Below are 26274 nucleotides of genomic sequence, written 5' to 3'. Positions count from 1 at the left end.
AAATGAGTAACAACAACGAAACTCCACTGTAAAAACAAAACAGTGCCTAGACATTCCATTGTGGTAAACGCAACATAGGTTTAAGGTACCCTATGGTGATTGGCTTATATATCTGAGTTTCTAACACTGGCCACCGCTAGACAAATCAATGGGTGATAAGTTCCACAGTTTAAACTCTGCCCTGAACCCATTGCCCCACGTTTTAGCATTATGAGAGATAGAGAACTTCTCCCTCCACACACAATGTCTCTATGAGAAGGGAGCCTTAAGAAACAAAGGGGTCCTTTCCTATGGCAGAAAACAGCTGAGGGGGAGATGCTCACATGACTGAGCAGCTATCCCAGATGACCTGGTCAAGTATTTCAGGCAGAGGGCACAACTGCCAAGTCGCAGGTCAACTCGGACTGTCAAGCGAGAGGTCAACAGATTGCTTCTCATTTGAGCAGGACAAATATTTAGGGGAATCCAAGGCCACTGCAGTGTATTTCAAGTTGGCAGCTCAGCTTCTGAACATTCCCTTGCAGTGTCATTTGCTGGGGAAGGCAGGAGGGCGAGTAGCTTATGCCCCCCCCCCCCCGGCAGCAAGCAGTGCAAACAAAATTCATATTAATGAACACAGGTCACACCGGCTGCCTTCAGCAGGCAATGGGCCTACTTTGAGTAGCACCGGCAGGGGATGCATCCCTTGGTGCTGCACTAGGAAGTGAAAATTGGGTCGCAGTTGGTTGCAGGCTTCAAAGAACTGGCCTGATGCCCCTTTTTAGAAAAGGCTGTGACACCTGTTTTGCCTGCAGAAGATCCTAGAGGTGTATCCAGCTATATCTGGAAGAGACCCTTGCCTGAATGCATGGAGAACTGCTGCTAATCCATGCAGGCAACACTGATCTATACCAGGATTTCCCAAACTTGAGTCTCCAGCTTTTTTTTGGACTACAACTCCCACCATCCCTAGCTACCAGGACCAGTCATCAGAGATGGGAACTGTAATCCAAAAACAGCTGGAGACCCAAGTTTGGGAAACCCTGATCTAGATGACCAAAGGTGTGACTCAGTAGAAGGCCTCTTCCCACTTAAAACAGTCCTTTATTCAGAAAAATGAGGACTGGAAACTTGGCTTTATTTTTAAGGGCCTTTGCTCAGAGGTCGAGTAGACACGTTGCATAAAGAAGGTCCCAGGGTCATTCTTTGCAACCTCCGGTTTGGGCCGACAAATTTTCCCTGCCTGAAATCCTGGAGAGCTGCTACCAGTCAGTGTAGCAAATACTGGACTAGATGGACCGCGATGGACTGAGCATCATATACTGTGGTTTCCAAGTTTAAATCAGCCATTTATTTGGAACTGGGAAAATTAGACCCTGGCCATTTTTTGGTAGGAGAAGGAGCAGCTGCTTTTCCCAAGTTCAATCCCCAAACGGCATCTTCAAGTATGACTGGGAATCTCCTGAAAACCCAAAGAGGCACTGCCAGCGCAGGCAGTGTAGACAATGCTGAGATAAATGGGTCATAACGGTCTGACTCTCACATATGGCAGCTTCCTATGTCCCACAAGTGAACAATGCACAGCATGGAAGAGCGCCACCTGCTGTCCATTCCGGAGCTCCTGCCAATCAATCACAAAGGACATGCGACTGATCCTTACAAGGGTTAGAGGAAGGGGGTGGGGAGAGAGAGGAGCAACAGTCCACTCTTCCTCCCCCCCCCCCCCCAATTTCATAATGGGAACAGGCATGGGAACCACCTGACAGTGCATGACTGCAGTGTGAAACTGGAGCACCTCTCCAGAGAGCGCCCAAACGCCTCTTCCCCAGCTGCGCAAGCAGGATCGGGAAACAGCGCAGAGCAGGCACATGGAGCGCATGAACACACAAGAGGGACGGGCAGGGAAGACAGCAGCTGCTGGAGGAAGAGGAGAAGCTCAGGAGAGAGCAGGCAGGCTCCAAGGCATCAAACAAGGGGCTCAAAGTTGGGTTTCTCCCAACCCCCTGAGCAACGGCATCAGGTCTTCTTGCCTGGCTCACCCCCACAGGATCTGCAACAAGGGGGCAGCCAGTAGGATGGCCAGACCTCAAGAAAGCTCTCTCTCTTGTCTCCATGCCAGCCAGCTTGCTGGGAGGCCAGCCAGTCCTCCCAGAAAGCTGCTCCTCCCTCATAGGGGAGGGGAGGCATGGGGGGGGGAGGATGCATCAGGCACAGCTTCAGTGCTGAGATGAGCTCTCTCCTTCTGCCACAGGAAAAGGGTGGCACAGAAACCCTGGCTGGAATTCTCCCCGCACGGAAGGGAGCTGCCAGCACCATCCAGGCCACCAGAAGGAGAATTCCAAGTGGCTATTTTAAAACCTCCTCAACTCAGCCCAGGCTTTGGAAACTCAGGCCGTCCTACTCATGTGCCAAATAATCTCCTTGCCCCTCCCCTTTCGCCATGCAAAAACAGAAAACAGCTTATTTTCACATGTTCCTTCTGCGATCTGACAGTTCTCTTCCTCTTTCCACTTATGCACACCAGGAACACAAACAATTACAGGTATAATGCAGAAAACTGCACGTAATTTGAGATTTCGGCAAGGACTAGAACCTCCGTTCGCTTTCTAGGTGATCCAGCATTCCTTTATTGCAGCCTGTTGGATGATGAGGGCTAGAACCCTCTGGACTCGTTTCATATAATTTAGCATTCTTTTATTACAGCAGAACCATTGTTTTCGAAACAACCTTCGTCACAAGCCTGGCCAATCTGAAACCGCACTTGGTAATTAAATAACACTAATATTCCCTACTTGTTATTTTAACCCATGTGCAACTGTATTCATTCTGTGTGCCTCTTTCACAGCTTTTTATTATTATTATTATTATTATTCCAATTTTCACTTGTTGTTATCAGTGTTCTGCTTTATATACACATTATAAAATGAAACTTAAAAATATTTACCCCAAAACAAAATCACTAATATCCTATCACAATGCTTGTAATCCCAAAGTTTAAAGCAAAACCCCTACCTTTGTGCTGAAACACATTCATTACCCTGCACCACCCATAAAAGGGCTATATTCAAATATCCTTTGTACTGGAGATAAAACAGAGGCAGGGGAATAACGGAGACCAGGGGAGAACCACAGCTCAGTGGTTAAGGAGGCATTTGATTTTCATGCAGAGTCCTGGATTCAATCCCTAGCTTCTCCAGGTAGGGCTGGAACAGACCCCTCCAGGAAAGAGCACTGCTGCCAGTCACTGTGTACTGTAGACATTCATGAGCTGGATGGACCAATGGTATGACCTGCTACAAGGAAGCTCTTTTTGTTCCTATTTCAATCAGAACCATGAGGACTAGAATCTTGGCTTGATTTTAAGGGAAGGTCTGTAGCTCAGTGGCAGAGCACCTGCATTGCACACCGAAGGTCTCAGGTTCAATTCCTGATGTCTCCATGTAGGACTCTTGCCAGCAAAACCCTGCCAGTCAGCGCAGGTAATACTGAGCTGGGTGAACCAGTGGCCTGACTCATAATAAAAGGCAGCTTCCCAAGTTTGGGTGATGGCAGGGACAGAATGTTTTAAAACCCTTTGTCTGTTCTCAGCCGAGGTTGGCAACTTAGGGTCCCCTTTCAGCCAGGGGATGTCTGGTTGCCAACCTGCTGCCTAAGAAATGAGTCATGTGCCAGCCACTCCAGGGAAGTGTCCTTGGAGATGGTACCCAGCTGAAGTGCTGTTATCACAAGCTCCTTAGGCAGCTGCTTTGTTTAGAAAGCATAGCTCATTTGCAGTGGGAGTACGGCAGCGTAGCCAACCCTTTCTGAACAGGAGTGCTCCATTTCTGGGTCCCAGCCAGCCATTCCTCCCTGCAGAATCCAAGAATCCCACTCCTGCCTTTCTTTTCCAACATTCTGCAGCTACTGAGCATGCTCAGTCACAACTGGACTTCTGCAAAGGAGTAAGCAACTTCTGTTTATTTTTGTACTTTAGGATTATGGAGGGCATGCCATATCCCCACCCCTGGTTTCTCTGTGGCCCCATTTTACACATAGCCCACCTGTATGGCTCAAGGAAGTGAGCCAAGCTGCGCCTATTAAAACATTTAAAAACAGAAACAAAACAGAGGTGCAAACATCATTAGGCGACCTTGATAGCCAGGTTTCTTGTGCCTAACCTGTGGCCTTCCACCACGTGTTGGCTGACTCCCATCAGGCTTGCCCAGCATGGCAAAAAAGTCAAGGCTCATCATTATTACCATTAATTTATAAATCGTCTTCCATACCTCCATCTCAAGGAAGTTTATGCATAAAATAACCAAAGAGAGTTAAGAATATAAAAAACAATACATTTAAAATGAAATTAAAACCCCACAGGCTATAGAGTCAGGTGTGGGCAAGCTGTGGGCAAGCTGTCTGGAGGCTTAACAAAAACAACCTCTGGAGGACTGCATTCACTTGTGGGCTAGAGGGACCTGTGATTGGACCAATTAACGGCCTTCTTTTTTCCCCAATATGCATTTAGACCTACAAGTCCCCTAAAGCAACAGTGGCAAGGCCAGCAATCCGCTCCAGTTTGAATGAGGTCAACTATTGCAAAAGTTTCCGCAAAACACTGGTGCAAATGATAACTGGACTTAGGAAACTGAGCCAGGCCACTGGTCCATCTAGCTCAGTATTGCAGGCATTGACTAACAGCAGCTCTCTGGAATTTTGGGCATTAAATCTTTCCCAGTCCTAACTGAAGATATTGCCATTGGGGATTGAACCTGGGACCTTCTGCATGGAAGCAGGTGCTCTAACCATTGAGCAACTGTTGCCCTTTCCAATCAGCTTGCTGCCTTGTCAGCAAAAGTGCCTTTTGTTTTCAAAGATTTGCCACCGCTCTGCCTTACTTCTGCTTTTTAAAAGACAAACAAACAGCTAAATGACTGTTGATAAAAGTCAATGGGAAGAGCTATTCAGCCAAACTATATAAATCTACCTAATCAAACATTTCTGGAAAATGCAATAATTCATTTCATTTTTTTATTTTTTTTAAAAGTTGCTTGGTTTCACAACAGCAGCTAACCAATTTTATGGCTGCAGTGAGGGAAAGCGTAGCTCAATTGATTTATAAAGCAATATTCTTTTTTGCGATCCAACTGTGCTTCAGAGAACGCAACTGTTGTTTGGTAGCATTTAACAAGTCAACTGACCAAAACCTTTTCTCTTTGCAAACCGCTTTGAGCTTTTTTAAAAACAATCAATGAACCACCAAAGGCCCACTTGTACTCCAAAGCAGCTAAAATCGCATTAAACATTCAGCCAAGCAAGGGAGGGAAACCTGTGGCCCTGCAGATGTTGCCTCCAGACTCCTGACCAGCATGCTCAATAGTCAGGGATGGTGGGGGTTGGGTGTGTGTCCAGCACAAGTAAATGCATGTAGCTTAGTGGGAGAACATTGCCTTGTATGCAGAAGGTCCCAATTTAATGGCACCTCCAGGTAGAACTGGGAGAGACTCCAGCCTGAAACCATGGAGAGCCATTGCTGCCAATCAGTGCAGACAATATTGAGCTAGATGGACCTGGGCAGTTTTCCACAGGTCTCCCAGCCCTGCAATGGAGAATTAAATTTAGGGGATTAAACTCTCTCAACACTCATTGTAAGACACAGGAGAGACCCCGAGAGCCTTCCACAAGGCATTCAAAGTCTGGAATCATGGGAGCAAACCCCACTAAGCTCCACAGGACTTGCTTCCAAGAAAACCCCCAGTAGGATTGCACTGTTAATGTCTTGTGGATTGGCGGAGGTAGCGCTAGACTCCACAACTCAGGAGAGCTGAGCGGAGAGCCCAGCCCCTGCACATGTTTCCTGGGGAGCTTGCGCCCAGCTATGGCTCTACTGCTGCCCTCAGTCTGCAGTCTCCCCAAAATCAGGACCCATCCCCAACTGGCTGAAATCAGCTCCAACCCTCAACCGCAAAACAGGAGCTCATGCATGCTTCTTCTAACTCGACAGACCCGCCCTCAGTCCCCTTGGGAATCAGTGGGATTAATGTGCAGTTTAAGTACCCCATGGCTTAGCCATACAGCCAGATCTGATTCAAGAAGTTCAGTGGGGCTTACCCCTGAGTAATCATGCTGCAGACTGCAAGGCTGGGGGGAGGGCAGGGTGGCGGCGGCTGCAAATATTCCTTAAACCCATGCTTAGCCCACTTTTATTTAAAAACAGACATGCAACACACTTACAGGTTGATGGTGAAGCAATATAGATTGAATTCATTTTCCATCATTTGAGAGCTGAATTTCAGAAGGGGAGAAAAGATTTGGCCAGACTTACTGGTACTATCCCAACATGATGGCATCAGGCTATATTTTCTACCATGCCTTCCTGCCTCCGGATTATTCCAGTGCCCAACCCCAACCCCAGGGGGACTCCTACTACTGGGGGGGGGGGAGCTGTTATCCCAGAACAGCCCCTCCTAAAGGGGAAAGTAAGGTAGGAAAGAGCCCCACTGGATCCAAGGCTCACAGAGGCCCGAGTTCACCTTTCCAACAACACTGGATGATCCTGGAAGTCATCCAAGGCAACAAGAGAAGAAGGTCACACACTCCACGGGCTGTCAAATAGACTGCCCCTGGATATGGAGGTTCTACTGAGCTGTAACAGTTAATTGCACGATTCTAGACAGCTTTACTAGGAGGCCCATGAGTAGCGTGAGGCAGAGGTCAGAGAGTCAGACTAGGACCTGGACCAGGGTTCAAATCCCCACTCAGCCATGAAGCTGACTGGATAGCCTTGGGCCAGTCACTGCCGCTCAGCCTAACCTGCCTCATAGGGTTGTTGTGAGGTTAAAATGAAGAGGGAGCACCCTGCACGCCACCTTGAACTCTTTGGAGAAGGTCAGGTATAAATGCTATCAACTGAACAATGGAGCTGACCCCCCAAGCCTTACACTCCAGAAAAAACAACTCTTACAATAAATAAAAATTACCCCCATAATATTTAGAAGGGAGTTGGGGGAACTCCCTCTTTCTTTGCCTCTAAACCCTGCACAGCCAAGCAATTCTAAACAACACCCTACTTACCCTCACTTTGACAACAGCCCCTCTCCACCACCAACCCCGGCACAAAGGTCTATTATCTATTTTTGACACACACACAAACATCCATCCAAAAAAGGAAACCTCCAATCGCTCCCGCTGAGTGTTTCCCTTTGGGGACCAGTCCCACTTTCTTGGACTTGGCAACCGTGGATGGGAGAAATATCGTTAATAACAAACAAACAGAGAAGTCTCCACCCCCACCCCCACCCGCCCGCCGCTAACCTGAGTCTCAAGCGCAACAGCAGCAACTCCAAGTCCCATCGGAGGGCGAAGGAACAAAGGCCCCGCGTCCCCGCCGGAGCCCTTACCGTGGCGAGGGCAGCCGGGCACGGCGGCAGGCCGAGGCAGCCTCCGGGCTCCCGCCACGCAGCATCGGGAGTGGGGTGGGGGGGAAGAGGCCGGAACAAAGCGGGCAGAGTCGCGCTCCGCCTCGGCCGCGCTGAGCACCTGTTCGCCCCGGGAGAGGGAGGCGCGCGCGGCGGTGCCAAAAGGGTCCCCTGCTCCGTGCGCCCTGGGCGCGTGCCAAAACGCGCGCCGCTGCGCCCGCCGGGCCTTCCTTCCTGGCTCGCTAGCTCGGGCCGCGCTCTCGCCGCGCCCGGGCTAGCCGGGGAAGGGGAAGCGCAAACAATGCCGCCCGCCGAGGGGGGAGAGGGGGGAGCGGGGGCAGCAGAGGCAGCAGCTGCCGGCCAGCCTCCGCCTCCTTCTCCTCCGCCGCCTCCTGTTTCCCAGGATTGGCTGCGCCAAGAGCCTCCGCCTCCCCGAGCGCGCCTCGGCGGCAGGGAAGGGCCGAGGCCGCAGCCTCCGGAGTGGTGGGCGGGGGAAGGAGGGCTGAGCGGCAGCCGCGGGAGGAGCAACCCAGTCTCCAGTTCCCAACAACGGATGGCAAGATGCCCCAGAGAGCGGGGACGGGGAGCTCTCCGGATTTTAAAAATTTATTCATTACATATATAGTTCATTTTTCCTCCAAGGTGGTGTACCAACTTGCCCTCTTTTGGGGGCGGAAAGATTTCATTTCTCTTCATAATGTATTTGAATACTACTTTGGGTGGTTGTTTTTAAAAAAGCAATCTAGCAGTGTATACATTTTATGGGATCACAGGCATTGATAAAGGAAAAATGTCGTTTTTGAAATTTTCATTTTATAATGTGTATAAAATGGAACCGTTATAACAACAAATGAAAATTAAAAAGATGAACAACAAAACTATAAAACGGGCACAGAGGAGGAGTACAGCCACACATGGGTTAAAATAACAAAGTCTAAGCAAAGAATATTAGATATCTGATTATCAGCTCCCTCCCCCTTTTCTCCTCACAACAAGCCTGTAAGGTAGGCAAGACTGATCTACTGGTTGGCGCAAGGTGACTCCGTGAGCCTTGTGGCTGAGTGGGGATCCACTCGCCCTGGTCTTAGAATCCACCACACTAACCACTACACTTGCTCTCTAGATATTGGGGAAGGGGGAGTCCTGGCAGACATGAAAATTCAGCTCCTCACTCAACTAACAGGATGCCACTGACATCTGGGGAATCCGTGCTGGCTTTTGGTTGCTGTTGTTTATGCAAAAATCACTCTCACTCTCAGTCACTCACTGCTTCCTTTTTTGTGTGTCCAGTGCTGAAAAAATAATGGAAAGTGGAAAATATATCTCTCTCTCTCTCTCTCTCTCTCTCTCTCTCTCTCTCTCTCTCTCTCTCATTTCCACTTTCCATTATTTTTTCTGCACTGGACACACAAAAAAGGAAGCAGTGAGAGGGACTGAGAGTGAGAGTGATTTTTGAGCAGCTGGGGGGGGAAGAAAGCAGGTGTGTGCTTGTGTGGCCCACCCCCCCACCCCACAAAGGGTCTGCGGAGGAGAGGGGAGCAGCAGGAGCTGGCCATTGTTCCCTGGGGGAGGCGGAATATCCAAGCACCCCCTCCTCTCCCTTGGCCCAAATGCAGATGTGGGGCTCCCCTTCCCCAAAGGAGAAAAGGTTTGCTCCATTTAACTTGATTGAGGGGAATGTGCAGCCAGGTCAAAGATCCAGCTGCAGAGCCTTTTGTCTCTGCAGCAGGCAGGCGGCAAGGGCCTCCCCTCCAGCTTCCCAAGAGTGCAAACAAAAAAAGGAGGGGGCGATCGAACCCTCCCCTCCCCATGGAACTGGGACAAAAAGCAGGAGGGATCAAGTACTACTATGCAAAGATGATGGAGGGAGGCGGGGAGAGAACAAACATTTTCCCTTCTCCAAAACAAGCCCATGCTGAGGGGGACATAAAAGCAGCCCTGCCAGGGTTGGAAGACAATAGCCTTAGAATCTCAGAGCAGGAAGGAATCCCAAGGGTCATCTAGTGCAACCCCCTGCAATGCAGGAATCACAGCTAAAGAATCCCTGGCAGGTGGCCCTTCAGATATTTAAATATGGCTCCATCATGTCACATTTCAAAGTTCTCTTCTCCAGGCTAAACGCACTCAACTTCTCATGAGACTTGGGTCTCCAGGTCCCCTCGGGAAGCCTAAACCAGTTCTCCTGGTAGAACCAGGTGGGGCAAGCTAAGGAAATTTCAGTTTTTATGGCTTATTTTCCATGAATGTGCATGTTCAGGTGGGGTGGGGGAATGGAAAACGTGTCTTTCAGAACACTAAAAAAACAGCCCCTGGATCATCAGCTCAGCTCCCCTTTCCTCAACAACAACCATCTTCCAAGAATGCACAAAATGCCACCCGCACATTTCCATAGCCAGGGGACTAGAAACTTGATCTTTCAAGAGGGAAGCTGAATTTCAAGATTGTCTGAGAAAAGGGCTCCCAGCCATCTCTGTCTAAATCAACCTGTTGCCTTCCTGGTGTTTTGGACCACAGCTCCCATCATCCACAGGGAAGAAGGCATAGATATTTCTGAACTAGGTGTTATCTCCCTAAGGATTCCATACAGTCCAGGATCAACTTCCGTGCACTTCCAGATTTTTTTGGGGGGGGGGTTAATCTCAAAGAATACTCTGATTATCTTTTACGTTCATCAAGAGGCAAGTTTCTAGTCCCTGAGATCAGCAACAATAAAACACTGAAAGGGGAAAATTTCAGTAGCTGGGGGCAAGTAGGGTTTCCAACACTTTCTGGCACGGGGAGAAGATACGAGGGTTTGGGGTGCTCTCCAGCACTGTGCCCCTTTCCCAGTCAACCAAATCATAAGAACGACGTTAAGCCAAACCACGTACAGAATACATATCAATTAGTTCAGCTTGTAGAATTCACCTTTCCTTAAAAAAACATCAAACCAAGATGGGCTTTGTCTCATCCAGGATACCACTTTCTACAGCAGCGAACAAATAGCGTGCTCCCCCACTGCTTGATTCTCTGCAACTGGTACTCAGAGATAGACTGCTCCTGAACACAGAGGCTCCCTTGGAGCCATCATTGCAAACTGCCCACGATTTGGAGCAGCACTCATAACCCCACAACAACAGATAGGAACGTACAGCGCCACGCTGCCCCTGAGTGCCTATTCAGAAGCACTCCTTGGGATTCAGAGCATTGCTGCAGGCAGAGGCAAGTAGAGTTTGACAACCTTCTCCTTCCTCCCGCTGGAGATTGCAATAAGAAAAACACACCTCTCTGCTTCCTTTTAAAGCAACCCTGCAGCAGAGGAAGGGCTGCAAAGATTCTCACACACACATAAAAAGGCAGCACATTTTCCTTGACAAAGAAAGACCCCTTACCGTGAGGCGGGGTGGTCCCAGTGCCCTCAGAGGCCTGCTGCTCAGGAGGGGCTGTCAGGGGTGGCGTCGACAAGGCGCCCTGGGGTGGGAGTAGGGGCTGCGCGACTCGTGACTCTGCCGGGGGCTTCTCTGCAGGAAACGGGTCTTTCCTGGAATTCTCCTGGTTGCTGAGTGGAGGCTGCAGAGGAAGGACGAGAGAAGCGAGGGAGGAAAACATCAAGAGCAGTGGGAAATAAGAGGCCCCTGCTTACCCTGCTGCAGAGGTCTATCTGCTGGAGTTGACGGGAACTGAACCCGGGACCTGCCACGGGCAGAGCACAACCTCAACCCCCTGAAACTGCAGGCTTAGATGCACTGTTGTTTTGCAGGCATTTTGCCCGTCAGAGTGTTTAGTACTTTGCAGAGAAGTGTCACTCCCTAACCATAATGGGAGATAAGCAGACAGGAGATCTGGAGTGGGGAGGAACTCAGGGGGCACACACACAAACCCAGCTTGCCAGGGGCCTGGCTTCTGGGACAGAGTTCACATGAGGCTCCCAAAGGCAGAACATCAAGTGTGGAGCGGAGCCCCTGTGGAAGCAGCAACCCCCTCAGAGGTAACGGGTCAAGCAGCTCTCCCCAAATGGCTGGTTTCCAAGTGGGTGGCCTCACCCAGAGCAGGATCAAAGACCCATACGTCATCAAAGCAAGGACCTCAAAACAGAGGTGCACTTTGTTTGTACTAAAAACTGGGCTTTTAGTGTCCCGTCTCAAGCCCTCTGGAATCCATGCCCAGCTGAACTTAGACAGGCGTCTCAGCATCACAGCCTTCCCCGAGGCATGACCCAGTCACTTATGAAATAAGAATTGTAACTCTGTAGGAATGCTTCAATTGTTTTTACAACTTGCTTTTTTGGGGGGGGGGATACTGTATTGTATTCCTATGCTACACACTGCTTTCATGGCCTCATTAAGTGGTTTCCTAATATGTAAAAATAAATAAATAAAACCAAGAACAGCCCTACTGGTTCAGGGCCAAAAAGGGCCTATCTAAGTCCTGCATCCTGTTTTCACAGTGGCCAACCAGATGCCTAAAGGGGAAGCCCACAGGCTTCCAGTTGTTGTTCCCCATCATCTGGTATTCAGAGGTAGGCTGCCCGCAGATGTGGAGGCTCCACTATCACAACAAACATCCATGAGAAGAGCTCTGTTGGATCAGGGGAAGAGCAGCCTGAGGCTTTCTGAGGTTAGGGAGGAAACCCAAAGCTAAAAAGGGAGTCAGGGTTTGCCCAACCCACCGAAGACATTCCTCTTGCTCTGGGGTGTTTTTGTGTGATTCGCAATGAGCTGAGGCGAGGGTGGGGCAATTTCCAGCCCAGAGGCTTGCTCAGGCCCGACATGAGTTCTGAATTTGGCCCATGGGCCCGTTGCCCAAACCACAGCCACCCGTCCCACATGCAAAGCAGCTCGCCATCGCTCCGAAGCCTGTTTGCAAGCAGCTTATATCAAAGCCACTTGCAAGTGGGTTCCCAAAAGACAAGCCCCTTTTGAGTCGTCACCTGGCCTCATAAGGGTGACAGGTAGGTGATGGACAGGTGTGTGGCCCTGCCCACCTGCCCAAGGTAGCCTGCCTTGGGAGGAAAGGCTGGGGGGGGGAAAGGATCCAGTTCCACCCCTCTGCCCCAGTCCTCACCCCAAAATGAATGCCCCCAGAGGTCCAACTCACTGTTCCAACAGCTGGCTGTAGTTGAAGGATGACGGCCGAGGCGTGCTGGAACTTGCGCTGGCCGGCGTGGTTGGGGCAGCCGGTGGGTCTGGCTGGGGAGCCACCTTCCAGCCTCTGAGCCCCCAGCACTGGGGGCCCAGGGGGATGCGGGGTGTGCTGCTGCGAGGGCTGGCTGGCAGCGGGCTTGTGCTGGCTGGGGGCCTGGCAGGCTGGCAGGCTGGTAGCGGGGGCCTGGTTCTGCGAGGGCCCTTGGGCTTGCAGGCTGGGGGGTGCCCCGAGGCTGGGGGTCGGCGGAGGGGGGACCTGCAGCTGCGGAGGCCTGGGCTGTAGGGGTTGATGCGGGTGCTGCTGCTGGATCACAAATTGGTGCTGGATTGGCTTCTGCTGTTGCAACAGCTGGTGGGTCTGTAGCTGGGAATACGCTGGAGGGGAGAAAGGAGCCAGTTAACTAATGCCACTCCAGATGCCCTTTAAATCATCACCATTATCAAAATAAGCCAAAGATAAATAACACAAAGAAATACTGTATCAGCAGGTTGAAAGCAGCATAAGGTTGCACATTGTAACAAAACTTGTCATTCCAATAAAATGCCACTTTCCCCATAAACCTGGTTGTTGTTGTTGTTGTTTTAATAGGTTAGTCAGAGTTACTGTGGACCCAATTTTCTCAAGCCATCAGATTTATTTTTACTGGAGGAAATCAAACAAAATGGTATAAAAAAAATTAGTATCAATCTGTTTGATTTGCTTCTGTGAGATAAAAATGAATTAATAAAAATAACAGAATAAAAAAAAAGTGTGATATATCCACTTTATATTAGGTTAGTAAAGTACTTAAGACTGTTTGGAAATCTTGATTTCTCATTGTCCTGTGGTTAGGGGAGTCCTGTGTTTCTGCATTTGTGGTATACAAGATAAAATCCCACCAAACATCATAGAAGTTTTCAAGGTCCCTCCTGTCTCTGGCAGCACAAATTTTTATGCTAAAGGGAAAGCCGCGAGCCCTGTAAGGTTTTCCATGTGAAGGCAACTGAGGTTCATGCCAGTGTCCATGCCTAGAGTTCCCGAGAGCTGAAAATTCCTGCAGATATACATCCTCATAGACCCCTCTCTAGCTAGCATCCAGATGAGCAAGGAGCATTATCAGAGTTCAAGGACGCGGCCCAGCCGGGAGAAAACACTCCAGGAGGAAGCAAAGCAAAATCGGTGAGCTATAAAGTAAGTCAGGAGCTGCCCATAAACAACAGCAAAAGTGGAGAGAAGCTCTTTACCCCAGAATTGCCGAGAGCTGCTAGGGGACCCCTACAGAAGTGACAATTCCCAGAGTGGTTTAACAATCAATCCCTCTTAGAGTAATAGAGTTGGAAGGGATCAAAAGGGTCATCTGGTCCAAGGCCCTGCAATGCAGGAATCCTTAGTTCAACATGGGGCTCAAACGTGTGACCCTGACATTATGAGTCTCATGCTCTACCAACTGAGCCATCTCACATGGAATTCTGAAAAATATAGTAATATAATCACCACCAAGTTACTAATAAGCGCAAGAAGTACTCACCAGGTTCCTTGGAACAGCCTTTGCCAACCGGCATCCCATCCAGGCGTTCTGGGTGACAACTCCCATCCGTTGCCACCCAAAACATCTGGAAGGTATCTGGGCTGGCAAAGGCGCCTTAAGAGTCGGCTTAAGAAATATTATAGTATTATGAATTCGTGAGCAGGATTCGAACTATGAGCCACAGTAGGAGTTAAGAGATTAATTTATGGTGGTTATGACATAACCATAAGAGAATGTAGGATGCAGAAAGGGGGGGGATTAAAAACAATGGAAAACGTGAGGGGGATTCGGGGGGGAAACAAAGAAAAATTTACCATGTTTTGGTATTTATGAAATTGTCAATTTTTAATTTTTTTTTAAAGAGTCAACTCTAGATGATTTCTCACTCACCCCTCATTTGGGTGTGGTTCTCAAAAAGAAACCCCCAGCCCCAGAAGCAGGGCAAGGGGGCAGCCGACAACCCCCTTCTGCTACTCCACATCCCCAACTTTGCTCTGCCTGCCCCCCTGTGGCCCAGTCCAGCGGAGACAGGGCCAGTGTCTCACCTGGGGCAATGAGCGGGTGAGTCGTGGAGGAGGTGACCGTCCGGTTTGTGGAGCCGCCCCTCCCATCCAGATTCCCAGCTCCCCCGCTGCTGCTGCCACCTCCGCCACCCCCCTCTCCTTTCCGAAGATGCTCCGGGGCGTGTTCGGAGACGCCCGCCTTGCCGCCAGGAGCCTGCCCAGCCGTCTTGCCCTGAGTAGCCGGAGAGGAGGTGGAGTGGCTGGTGTTGCTCGGGGTGGGCTTCATGGCCAATGTGGGGAGCTGCTGGCTCAGGGAGGGAGCCAGCCCCTGAGCGGCTGCCTGCTGGGTGCGGAGAGATGAGTTTTGTACCTGCAACAAGATGGGAGAAGAAGAGAGCTCAGCTGCAGAAGCCTGGTCCACCCACAGAGCCTACAGTACTGTCTACACCAACCGGCAGCAGCGCCCCAAGGTTTTACACCTGGAGGGGGTCTCTCCCAAAAGCTGGGGGTTGAACCCGAGACCTTGTGCATGCAAATCACGCGCCTTAAAACAGTGAGCTGAGGCTTCCCTGTCCTTCTTTCTCCCTGCTAAAACAGCAGAGACACACCCAGACCCTCGCCCTCCTGGTTCTTACCTGAGCTGTGGTGGTGGATGGCTGGGTGGTGGTGGCCCCCTCGGGCTGCACCGCAGCAACCGTGGCCGTGGGCGTGAAGATGAGCTGCGGGGAGAGAGGGAGAGCACGGCCTAGGCTCCTAGCTACTTGCACAAGGTTACTCTGCTGAGCCTGGAAATCACAGGAAACGGGTCCCCTTATACATCACCCGTTGCCGTCCCAGCAGAGAGATCACAGCGTGGGGGGCTGGGGGGTGCAGCAGCCCCAGGAAACCACAACCATGCGGGACGGAGGGGAGGGATGCACCAAGGAGCATGCTCAAGGACTCCATGCGTTAGGGGCTTTGAGGCTGGATTACTGCAATGCACTATGTGGGGCTGCCCTTGGGCTTGGGTTCAGAAGCTCCAGCTGGTGCAGATTGCTGATGGGGGCATCTAGCCAGCAACACATGGTACCATTGTTGAAGCATATGCACTGGCTGCCTGTCCACTTCTGAGCCAGGTTCAAGGTCCTTGTCTTAATTTATAAAGCCCTGAACGACTTAGGTCCAGGGTACCTCAGGCATCGCCCGAAACCTTCTATCCCAGCTAGATCACAGAGGTCATCTGCTGGAGCATTGTTGGCCATTTACTGATTTTGCGAAGCTCGTTTGACAACCATGAGAAACCAAGCCTTTAGTGTCACCAGCCCAGTCCTATGGAACTGCCTGCCACTGGAGACTCAGCAAGCACCTTCTGCTTCAACTTGTAAACGCCTGCTGAATACTTTTCTATTCCATCACGTCTATGAAGGCAGTTAAGAATACATCTTTCCATAATAGCTGATTTCTGATTTCAACTTTTTAATATGGCACTTACTGTATGGTTTTTTAGGTACTACTGTTGTAAATTACTCAAATATTTTTTGTGCATAGCGGTATATACTTTCATATTATGTATAAATAAAGTGGTTGCCTTTGAACTTCGGAACACTCTTTCCAAAGTTACGCCAAACGCATCAACAGAAATGAAGAATAGGGATTCAAAACGCATATGCTTATTAATTATATTTTTCCAGGAAGGTGATGCAATGGAGCCCATTTAAAATCAAAAACAGATTTTTCACGGACCATCTTAGTTGAGAATTTGGGATGCGCAGTGTTTCTTAAGTTTACAAACCAGGATGACACCTCACCCAGGAAAGGAAGCAAAAACAGCAAAAGACTATTAGCTGCTTCAGTAAGACACAGGAGGGGGGAATTTCTCCTGGAACAGACTGTAAGGGGAAGAGGAAAGCATATACTGCAACGCTTCGCAAGGCAACACATTCGCAAGGGTAACTAGAGAGGTCATAGTTTTGTCCGTTACCAAAGTGTGACCATATTTTTAAAAAAAAATATATGCCAGAATTGGAGTGTACTGACTAGGTTAAAAAAAAACCCCTAGTGTGTGCATGTTCTACATCTAAAAATAGAGGCTCACTGTCCAAATTCAAACCACAGTTTATTCCATTTTAAGAGCATTTCCCCAACTGTTTATTTGTGCATTATATCTGAGCCACTTCAGGAAATATGGTGGAATACAAAGCAAGCTTAGCACTCATTTCTGTGTTATTTGCAAATTGTCCCCCCCCCGAAGCAAATTACACTGAAATAAGAGCTAAACTTGCCCTTATGTGAAAGCTCATATGTATCACAGAAATTAACTGTTAGGGGAAAGTTGGGAAAATGAAATAAACTGCCACGTGAAGGAAGCCACTGTGCATGGGAACTTCTGAATGGGCCTCACTGCAAAACCATGCTCTAGAGAGACTCGGAACCAATTCCGACGCCCTCCACCACCTTCTCCATACCACCACCACATCAAAACCGCAGGAAAACCTGAATTACTGCATTGCACACCATGTGGGCCTTCTCTTGCACTAGATCTGGAAGCGGCATTTAGTGCAGAATGCTGCAGCACGGTTGCTGACAGGAGTGAGGCCTTCTCAGCATATAACAACCACACTCAGAAATCTACACTGGTTGCCAATTTGCTACCAGGCAAAGTTCAAGGTGTTACTACAGTGGTACCTCTGATTATGAACTTAATCCATTCCAGAGGTCCGTTCTTAACCTGAAACTGTTCTTAATCTGAGGTACCACTTTAGCTAATGGGGCCTTCCGCTGCCACCACGCCGCCAGCGCACAATTTCTGTTTTCATCCTGAGGTAAAGTTCTTAACCCAAGGTACTACTTCCAGGTTAGCAGAGTCTGTAACCCGAAGTTTTTGTAACCTGAGGTGTTTGTAACCCGAGGTACCACTGTATTAGTATATAAAGCCCTTAACCTGGGACCAGTTTACCTGTGAGGTTGCCTTACTCCTGCGGTGCTGGCACTGTTACATGTACCCCGTAATACCCACATTTGTTAAGGAAGCCATATTTTAGAGAGGCAGACCCTACCCTCTGGAACTCCCTATCTATTGATGTCAGCCAGGCACCTTCGTTGTACTCTATCCAGCGTCTACTAAAAACAATTTTGTTTCAGCAATCCTCCCCAGGAATGTGGATGGGAGGTTTAATCTGTTTTTAGTTTATTGTTGCTTTTATCTTTTGAACATTTTAAAGAACTGTTTTCTACTGATCATTTTCTTTTTTTAATTCTCATTGTAAATAGTTTTTGAGGGTATTTCTTTTTTCAACAGACAGGTGGTGTGTAATTATATTAAATAAAAAAATAAAACGCCCAGCCTGGTGTAGAATGAGCAGAAGAACAGCCAGGGTAGTACCCAAAAGGGCAAGGTTGTTTCAGCACCTCCAGGATGCTGTTCCCTTCCCAGAGTCTCCCCAGATGTACCAGTAAGGCACACACCATCTCCCAATAGGCTGTCAGCTCCCCTGGAGGTACCCAGCTGGCACAAACAGGGGATTCAAGATGCTCTGCCAACTTACCATCTGAGCCCGCAGGTACATCTGGGCCTGGCTGGCGGTCAGGGTGGGGCTGCTGGCGTTGCCCAGGAGTACGGCTTGCTGAGCTATGCCAGAGGCGGCCGCCGAGTTCACGCCCTGGGCCCGGTTGATCAGCTGGGCGGCAGCTGGGGACGTCGCCAGGTTTATCTGGGATTGGGTGGGGAGGAGAGGGAAGACAGAAAGTGGTGCAGTGAATCTGGACGACGGCATGGAGGAGGAGATGGGGACAGACCCATCTGCACCAGCAAAAGTGGAGAGCATCAGGCCCCAAGATGCTCCGGCTCTGTGGGGCAACAGAAACCCCACAGCAGCCCTGCAGAGAGAGGGACAGACTCAAGGCTTACCGTGGACTGCTGAGGCGGGGTCTGCGTGGGCCCATTGTTGCTGGACGAGGTATTCTGCCTGTTGGCTGCCAGACTTGCCTGGAAGGGCAAGCAGAGGAGGAATTAAGCAGAAATCAGACATACTGAATCCATATTGCCGTGATTCCTGCAATGTGGGGGGAGGGGTTGGACTAGATGACTCTATGATAAGAACATTTGCCCATTTGCTTCACCAGTCGGCAGAGGCTCTCCAGGCTTTCTGGTGTGGGGCATTCCCAGCCCTATACCAAGGCTTGAACCTGGGACCTTCCCAGGGTCAGAATGTAAGAAGAGAGCTTGCTGGATCAGACCAAAGGGGGCACATCTAGTCCAGGATCCTGAACCAACAGATGCCCCAATGTGAAATCTGCAAGAGCCCTCTCCCCTCCTGTTTGTGTCAGTTTTGGAGACATTATAAAAGGAAATTTTAAAAAATCTTAATGAACATAAATGACATGTTGTACCTTATTTTGCCAATGTGCCTTGAGACAAAGGAACTGACAAATGAAATCACTATTCTTATCATTAATAATATTAATAAGAACGGCAATGTGGACGTGTGAACGATCCAGTATAAATGATCCACTGCTCATGTACTATTCTTGCATTTAAAAAAGTTATTTGTTTCCATTTCATATATGCTGCTCAATCGTAAGAACCACAAAGCAGTTCACAGAAAGTATGAAACAATCAAATTATAAACAAAACCAACCTCGAAAACAGATATGTAATAAATTCAAAGAATGGTTAAAATCAAAGATAAACTAAAAAATAGATTAAAGCACATGTCAGCTTCTATATACCTGAACAGGCTTGGCGAAACAAAAATGGTTTTTTGCAGGTGCCTAAAAGAGGATGACAAAGGCACCTGCCTGGGGTCAATAGGCAGGGAGTTCCAAAGTGTGGGCACCACCACACTAAGAGATAGATTTCTTACAAATGCAGAACCCTATGTGGCACCTGTATCAGTGCCAGTTGATAAGATGACGATTTTTTAAAATCTCGTGAAGATAAAAAAACCCAAACAAAGGCGACTTCCTGATGTCCATTACATGCATCAAATACATGCTGAAAGAAAAACAGCTTGCCAGTCTGGAGGGGCCCTTTGCTATTATGTAATCAATCATAGAATTGTAGAGCTGGAATTGGACCCCAAGGGTTGTCTAGCCCAACGCCTGGTTAATTTAATTATTATGCATTTAACAGTTGAAATACTTTATTGTCACTTGTACAACTTGTATACAGTGAGATTACACGTGCACCCCCCACTCAGCTCTCTTAGTCTTAATTCCCCTCATTTACTGACGCACACCCACCAAACCCAAAAGTCAGTTGCTCTGTTGTTATCTTTACCCTGTTGGTGTGACTAATCATGCTTCTATATCTTCTGCCCGAGGGCCCGCCAGGGTATGAATCATCCCTGAGAATTTTCCTCACTCTCCTGAGACAACGTTCTTCCGCAATGTCATCCAGTGGATTCACAGGACAGCCCATAATATCTTGTGCTGTATTCACCACCCTCTGTAGGCACTGCCTATCAGTTGATATCAAACCAGCGTACCGCACCGTGATGCATTATGAAAGGTCACTTTCTATTATGGACTGGTAGAAGGAGATCATCAAATGTGGATTAACATCGTTCTTTCGCAATACTCTGAGATGGAGTCTCTGTTGGGCTTCCTTAACCACCTGGGTTGTATTGATTTTCCAAGTAAGGTCTTCACTGAGATAAGCTCCTAGGAATTTAAAGGAAGAGACTCTCTTCACACAGCCCTCCCCGATGTACAGCGGGGCTAGTTCTCCTCTCTTTCACTGAAAGTCCAACACCATCTCCTTTGTCTTGCTGATATTTAGGTGCAAGTTGTTCCCTAGGCACCATGTAGATATTTTTTTGGACCTCTCCTCTATACACTGATTCATCTCCACCTGTTATTAAACCCATTAAGGTGGTGTCATCTGCAAACTTAATAATTGCAGTAGACGGGTCAGATGATGCACAATCGTATGTATACAATGAATACAGCTAGGGACTGAGCACACATTCCTGTGGTGTGCCAGTGCTGATTTTTAAGGAATTAGATGTCACATGTCCAATCCTCACTGTTTGTGTCCGATCTATCAGAAAGTCTTTAATCCAGTCACAGATGGTAGGAGAAAGGTTCATGTCAGTCAGCTTTTTTAATGAGCATGTCCGGAAGGATGGCATTAAAAGCCGAGCTATAATCAATAAACAACATCCTGGCTAAAGCAATAGAACAAAACGACCACCTTCCTTGCCCAGAGGATTCCACTTGGAGCAGGACTCCCTCCAGCCCTCTCCCACCGACCCCAAAGGCCTACCTGCTGGACGGCAGCCAAGCTCTGGAGCTGGGTGCTGCTGAGGTGCTGCTGCTGCAGGGCTGCCGTCTGGAGCATGAGGTGCTGCTGCTGGGCGGCATACATCTGCTGCAGGTATTGTGCGGCTGTGTTGGGCTGGCGGTGCAAGGCCTGCTGGATCACCTGCCGGGAGAAGGACAGCAGGCCGTGAACAAGCTGAGAGGCAAAGACCCAAACAAGAGGCAGCTGGGGGGGCAGGGCGGAGAGGAATTCTTTATCTGGGCTGCAGCTGGGAAGGGAAAGGGTTAACTACCACCCGGGCCCCTCTGGGTGTGTGTGAAGGGGAAACAGGTCACATTCACACCATAAGATTAAATAACTATGAAGACACTTCAAAAGTCACGGCTTCTTCCCCCAGAGGATTCTGGGAGCTGGAGTTTGTTAAGGGTGCTGAGCATTGTTAGGAGACCCACTTGCACAGCTACAATTCCCAGAGTTCCCTAGGAAGAAGAATTTTTGGCTGATTTTGGCCTTATATTCATTTATTTATAATCTTATTTTTCACACACACAAAAAAAGCTTTGCAAATTCTTAACATGGACCTAAATTTACTTTATCCATTGACTTCCCGTCCTCCCCTTCCATGGTTTTCATATCACCCTTGAATGCTGTATATTTCCCATACGCTATTCCATACATCCATTTTAACCTATGTATCTTAATAATGAATGCCGCCACTCGTATTTCGAGTCCTGCTCATGTTTTCATCTCGCTTAGTACCTAACTCTTTGAATATTCAGTAAAAGGTCTCCCATCCTCGATGAATTTCCCCCCATTTTGGTCTCTATAATCTTTTTGCTGTTAATCCCGCTGGTTCTGCATTCTGATCTACAGCCTTTTAAATGTGTTTGGGAGGGGGTTCCTGCAGCTGGCAAAAGGCGGGTTCTAAATATCATAATAACCATGGCATATTGAGTCACACCATTGGTCTGTCTGAGCATTGTGGCCACCCTGACGGACAGCTGCTCTCTCCAGGGTCCCAAGGCAGAGAGACAGGCAGAAACCTTTCCCAGCCCAGCAACCCAAGATCCTTTTAGAACCGAAAATGACTCCAGGGTGGGGCAAGTGTGCAACTCCACTGAGCTAAGGGGCCCTCCCCAAAAGGCTGTGTGCGCACCATGTGGGATGGGGAGTTAAGTGCAAACGCAGCTGTGGGCAAAACGGTTTCCCACCCCCACAGATAAAATAAGGGGGGTGAATAGAGTCTGGGAAATTCAAGCCCCGGGAAAGCATTACCACACCAGGCGTGAAAGCAGCATGTAATCTACATTCAAAGCAATTTGCCACATGGTGGAAGGAGAGGAGAGATGCATCCCATCTTTCCGTGGCCCTTCTCGCTGTCACACATTGGGTTGGGGGGGGCACAAATCCCACCCCCTGGCCCTGCGAGCTAAAAGCTGGAGGCACTTTTATGCTCAGAAAGGATTTCTGCGGAGGATGCTTAAGAATTATTATGCATGCGCGCACACACACACACACACACACATATTAATTCAGTATAAAATTACAAAACAAAAAGTATGAAAACAAATTTGCCCCAGAAAGAAAACTTAGACCTCATATTGCTGCCCAAGAATATGTGGACTCAGACTACTGCAGAGAAAAGAACTGTCAAGTTATGTTCTTCTAAGAGTGAGGAAAACCTCAGAAATTTCTGCACTGTTTTGTGGAATTCCATTTCTTACGTGCCAAATACAACCAAATTGCGAAATTTGGCTTTCCTGGTGTGCTTTTCTGCTTTTATCTATCTCCATTATCTGCTCTACCTTTATTTGGAAAACGCAACCTGTGTATTGCTCCTGTATTATGTTTTGTAACATTTGGGGGATTTTGTTTGTATTTTTTGCAATTTTGATGTTACATTAATGAAAAACTACACACACACACTCTAAAAAAACCACCAAGATCACTGATCCAGGAGGGCATTAGAACATTTAAGGCGAGCTCCAGCATTGAGCCCACAAATCTGATGGGTTCCAAAAACCTCCAGGAGGTTGGGGAGCAGAAAGAGACACCCTGTTTGCACAAGCAGGAAGTTTGCTCCACAAGCAGGACAGCACAGTAGGATCTCACCCAGAAATGCAAATCATTAAAACTGCAAAACAACAACAACAGAACCCTAAGCAAGTTTGAAATTCACATTTAAAGGGTAATCAACGATGAGTTGAGTGCAACAGAAAACAGCAACCTTCTCACTGACACACATCGCAGAATACAAAAACAAGGATATTCACACTGGAGGGAGACCTATTTACTGAGCTGATAAATAAATCGAGACACTTGAAACTACAAAATTTGCGAAAAGACAGAAATCCTCACACTTGCTCTATAAAATAGAAAGTGTGGGATATTCCCTCCTGTTAATAAAATTAAGAGTACCACCAACCTAAAGAAAAGTTTGTTACAGCTATGAAAATATGAAGCCAATATACTGTGTGTGTGTGTGTTATATTTTGTCATAATAATGCAGATCCAATATATTTTCATCTATCATCTATCTATCATCTATCTATCTATCTATCTATCTATCTATCTACCTGTCATCTATCATCTTGAGAATGACAGAATAAAGGTTTGGATGGGAGTTTAAATACCTCATAGTATTGCCAAGCTTCCACCGAAGGGAGCAGTTTTTTAGGGGGGGGGGAGGTCAAAGGTTAACCGGCATCAGCAAGGGTCTTGAGAACTTTGACCTTGCAGAGAATTTCCAAGCTGCCTGCAAGGAACGAAATCCTCCATCCATCACTTCTGCCCTCTGTCAGCATTCATGGATACCCCAGGGAGTCTTAAGCAAACCTTCTGGGCACCCCCCACAGCCCCTTCCTTGCTGGGGGGGGGAAGAGAGAGAGAGAGAGAATAGTGCTAAAGCAATGGGGAGGGGGACAGTTCCTCAGAAGCTTCCTTTTTTAAAAAGAAAGACTTATGTGCACCCAAAACAAGCACCCCAAGGAGCTCCAGGGGCATGGCAGACAGTTCTGGAGTTGTTGTAAACAAAAATCTGCCCTTTTTCCCTTATGGGGTATCCAAGAGCCCATATAGAGTCCTTACGTACGTTCCCTATTGGTAGAAGAAAATAACAGAGGCCAACCAGAGAATATTGAGAAGCAAAGCAGCTAGTAAGCCTGATCTTTATTGATCCGCTGCAACAGGGTGCTCCCCTCACACGCAGGTAAGGAGGAGGAACCCAGAACGAGGAACCCAGAACCATGGTGTGCCTGTCCTTACATAGACATTTTAAATTGCCCGCCCTGGAGTCCAAGACCACCCCCAGAAACATCATACATACATCACAGAAGGGGTGTAACCCAAGACCACCCCCCACATACCTACATCACAGAAAAGATGGTCTAAAACAGAAATTTGAATGTTGTTTTTCCTGTTTGCTGGGTTATCTGATTGCCTTTCCTGATTGTCTTTCCTGATAGTCTGTCACCCATTAAAATGCTGCTTACTCAATTCCTCAGACCATGTGAAGGCTCCCTGACCCCCCTCCCTCCTTGCAGGGAAAACATTGGTTCAGTTTGGGAATCAAAAATGGTTTCAGGTCGGTCTTCCTGTACTGATCTATGTACGTGATTGGTTGGTACATTTACGAACATTTAATATATATCTAAGACGCGGGTGGCGCTGTGGGTTAAAGCCTCAGCGCCTAGGACTTGCCGATCAAAAGGTTGGCGGTTCGAATCCCCGCAGCGGGGTGCACTCCCGTCGTTCGGTCCCAGCGCCTGCCAACCTAGCAGTTCGAAAGCACCCTCGGGTGCAAGTAGATAAATAGGTACCGCTTACTAGCGGGAAGGTAAACGGCGTTCTGTGTGCTGCGCTGGCTCGCCAGATGCAGCTTGTCACGCTGGCCACGTGACCCGGAAGTGTCTGCGGACAGCGCTGGCTCCCGGCCTCTAGAGTGAATGAGCGCACAACCCTAGAGTCTGTCAAGACTGGCCCGTACGGGCAGGGGTACCTTTACCTTTTAAGACCTTAAAATTCTTATCCCAGGGTACAATGCCCGAAAGGGTGACAATATTTGAAGGTTTTACCTTTAAAGCCAAGGAAGAAGGGACATGCTATAGGTGTGTAAGAGGATGCAGGGCACCGAGAAAGTGGAGGGGGGAAAGGTTTTCTCCCTCTCCTCTCCCATCCCACCAGAATCTGTGGACATCCAATGAAGCTGAATGTCGGAAGTTTCAGGACAGGTAAAAAGACAGGACTTATCTATGCAGCACGTAGTTAAACTAGGAAACTCCCTCCTGTGATAGGAATTTTATGGTCTTAGATATATGGTAATGTTCATAACTGCACATACATAGATCAACACAGGAAGACCAACCTGGAACCATTTTGATTCCTAAACTGACCAAATGTTTTCTCTGCAAGGTCAAACTGGAAAAGTCTCCCCATTGTCTCTTTCCTCACAAATCCTGTCTTAAGGACACATTTAAGATATGAATAAGGTGTGAGCCTGTGACCTGGCCCAGGAAATAAGTATTTTACCACTACAAAAGAATGGCCAGGCTCCCCGGGAAATCCAATCAAGTAACTTGCCAGACAGGAGATAAACTGTGACAGGAGAAAAACAACATTTAAATTTCTGTGATGTAGGTGGGATGTATCTGAGGGGTGGTCTTAGGTTACACCCCTTCTGTGATGTATGTGTAATGTTTCTGGGGGTGGTCTTGATCTAGAGGATGGGAATTTCAAAACTCTTTATAAGCCCTTGCACAGCATTTTTGTGGGTCTTCCTCCTTTCCTGCGAGTGAGGGGAGCACCCTGTTGCAACAGATCAATAAAGATCAAGCTTACTAGCTGCTTTGCTTCTCAATATTCTCTGGTTGGCCTCTGTTATTTTCTCCTACCAATAGGGAACCTATGTAAGGACTCTATATGGGCTCTTGGATACCCCATAAGGGAAAAGGGCATATTTTTTATTTACAACACTCCCACTGGCGGCAGTGAGGGTCACCAACTTGGATGGCTTTAAAAGAGGATGGGATAAATTCATGGAGAAGGTTGTCCGTGGCCACAATGGCTCTGCTCTGCCTTCATGGTCAGAGGCAGCAATGCTTTTGAATCTCAGTTGCTGTGAATCACAGGAGGGGTTGGGCACTGTTGTACTCAGGTCCTGCTTGTGGGCTTCCCAATTGGGGCATCTGGTTGGCCACTGTAAGAACAGGATGCTTCTCCATCTATTTACAGAGGCTGCCTGACATGGCCGGTTTGGGGCATCACTATGGGATAAGGGGAGGTGCAGAATTGAGCAAATAAAACAGGCTACTTCATCCCATCCCAAACCTCTTTCTGGCTTTTTGCAATTTCATCTCCATATCCGCAGCTGCCGCCTACAAACCAGCCTTTGCAGACATAAAGAGGACTAGAAACTTGCCTCAAAAATTAAACCAGAACGAAAACAAAGACCCTTGCTATGCTGAATTCTGAGCCAAGCAGCAGTCTCTTTGCTTTTTCAATGCAAAATACACACACCAAGTGGATATT

At 48.3% G+C, this 26274-nt stretch overlaps 1 protein-coding gene across 5 annotated transcripts in view; it reads right to left on the bottom strand.

Moving 5' to 3' along the window:
- PHC2 (polyhomeotic homolog 2) overlaps nucleotides 1-26274 on the bottom strand; it is a 60465-nt gene that overhangs the window by 11140 nt on the left and 23051 nt on the right. For 3 of the 5 annotated variants that reach the window (XM_053400369.1, XM_053400372.1, XM_053400371.1), the window contains exons 3-9: nucleotides 20752-20910; nucleotides 18394-18471; nucleotides 18032-18196; nucleotides 15143-15292; nucleotides 14550-14877; nucleotides 12450-12871; nucleotides 10745-10922 (exon numbers count right to left, since the gene is read on the bottom strand). In XM_053400369.1, coding sequence (XP_053256344.1) covers nucleotides 10745-10922; nucleotides 12450-12871; nucleotides 14550-14877; nucleotides 15143-15292; nucleotides 18032-18196; nucleotides 18394-18471; nucleotides 20752-20910 — 1480 coding nt within the window. The remainder of the gene's footprint in view (nucleotides 1-10744; nucleotides 10923-12449; nucleotides 12872-14549; nucleotides 14878-15142; nucleotides 15293-18031; nucleotides 18197-18393; nucleotides 18472-20751; nucleotides 20911-26274) is intronic. The other 2 variants (XM_053400373.1, XM_053400370.1) reach the window with 1 other exon arrangement.

The sequence above is a fragment of the Podarcis raffonei genome, chromosome 8, assembly GCF_027172205.1.
Source record: "Podarcis raffonei isolate rPodRaf1 chromosome 8, rPodRaf1.pri, whole genome shotgun sequence".
Classification (NCBI taxonomy): domain Eukaryota; kingdom Metazoa; phylum Chordata; class Lepidosauria; order Squamata; family Lacertidae; genus Podarcis; species Podarcis raffonei.
This window is presented reverse-complemented; position numbering and strand designations above follow the sequence as displayed.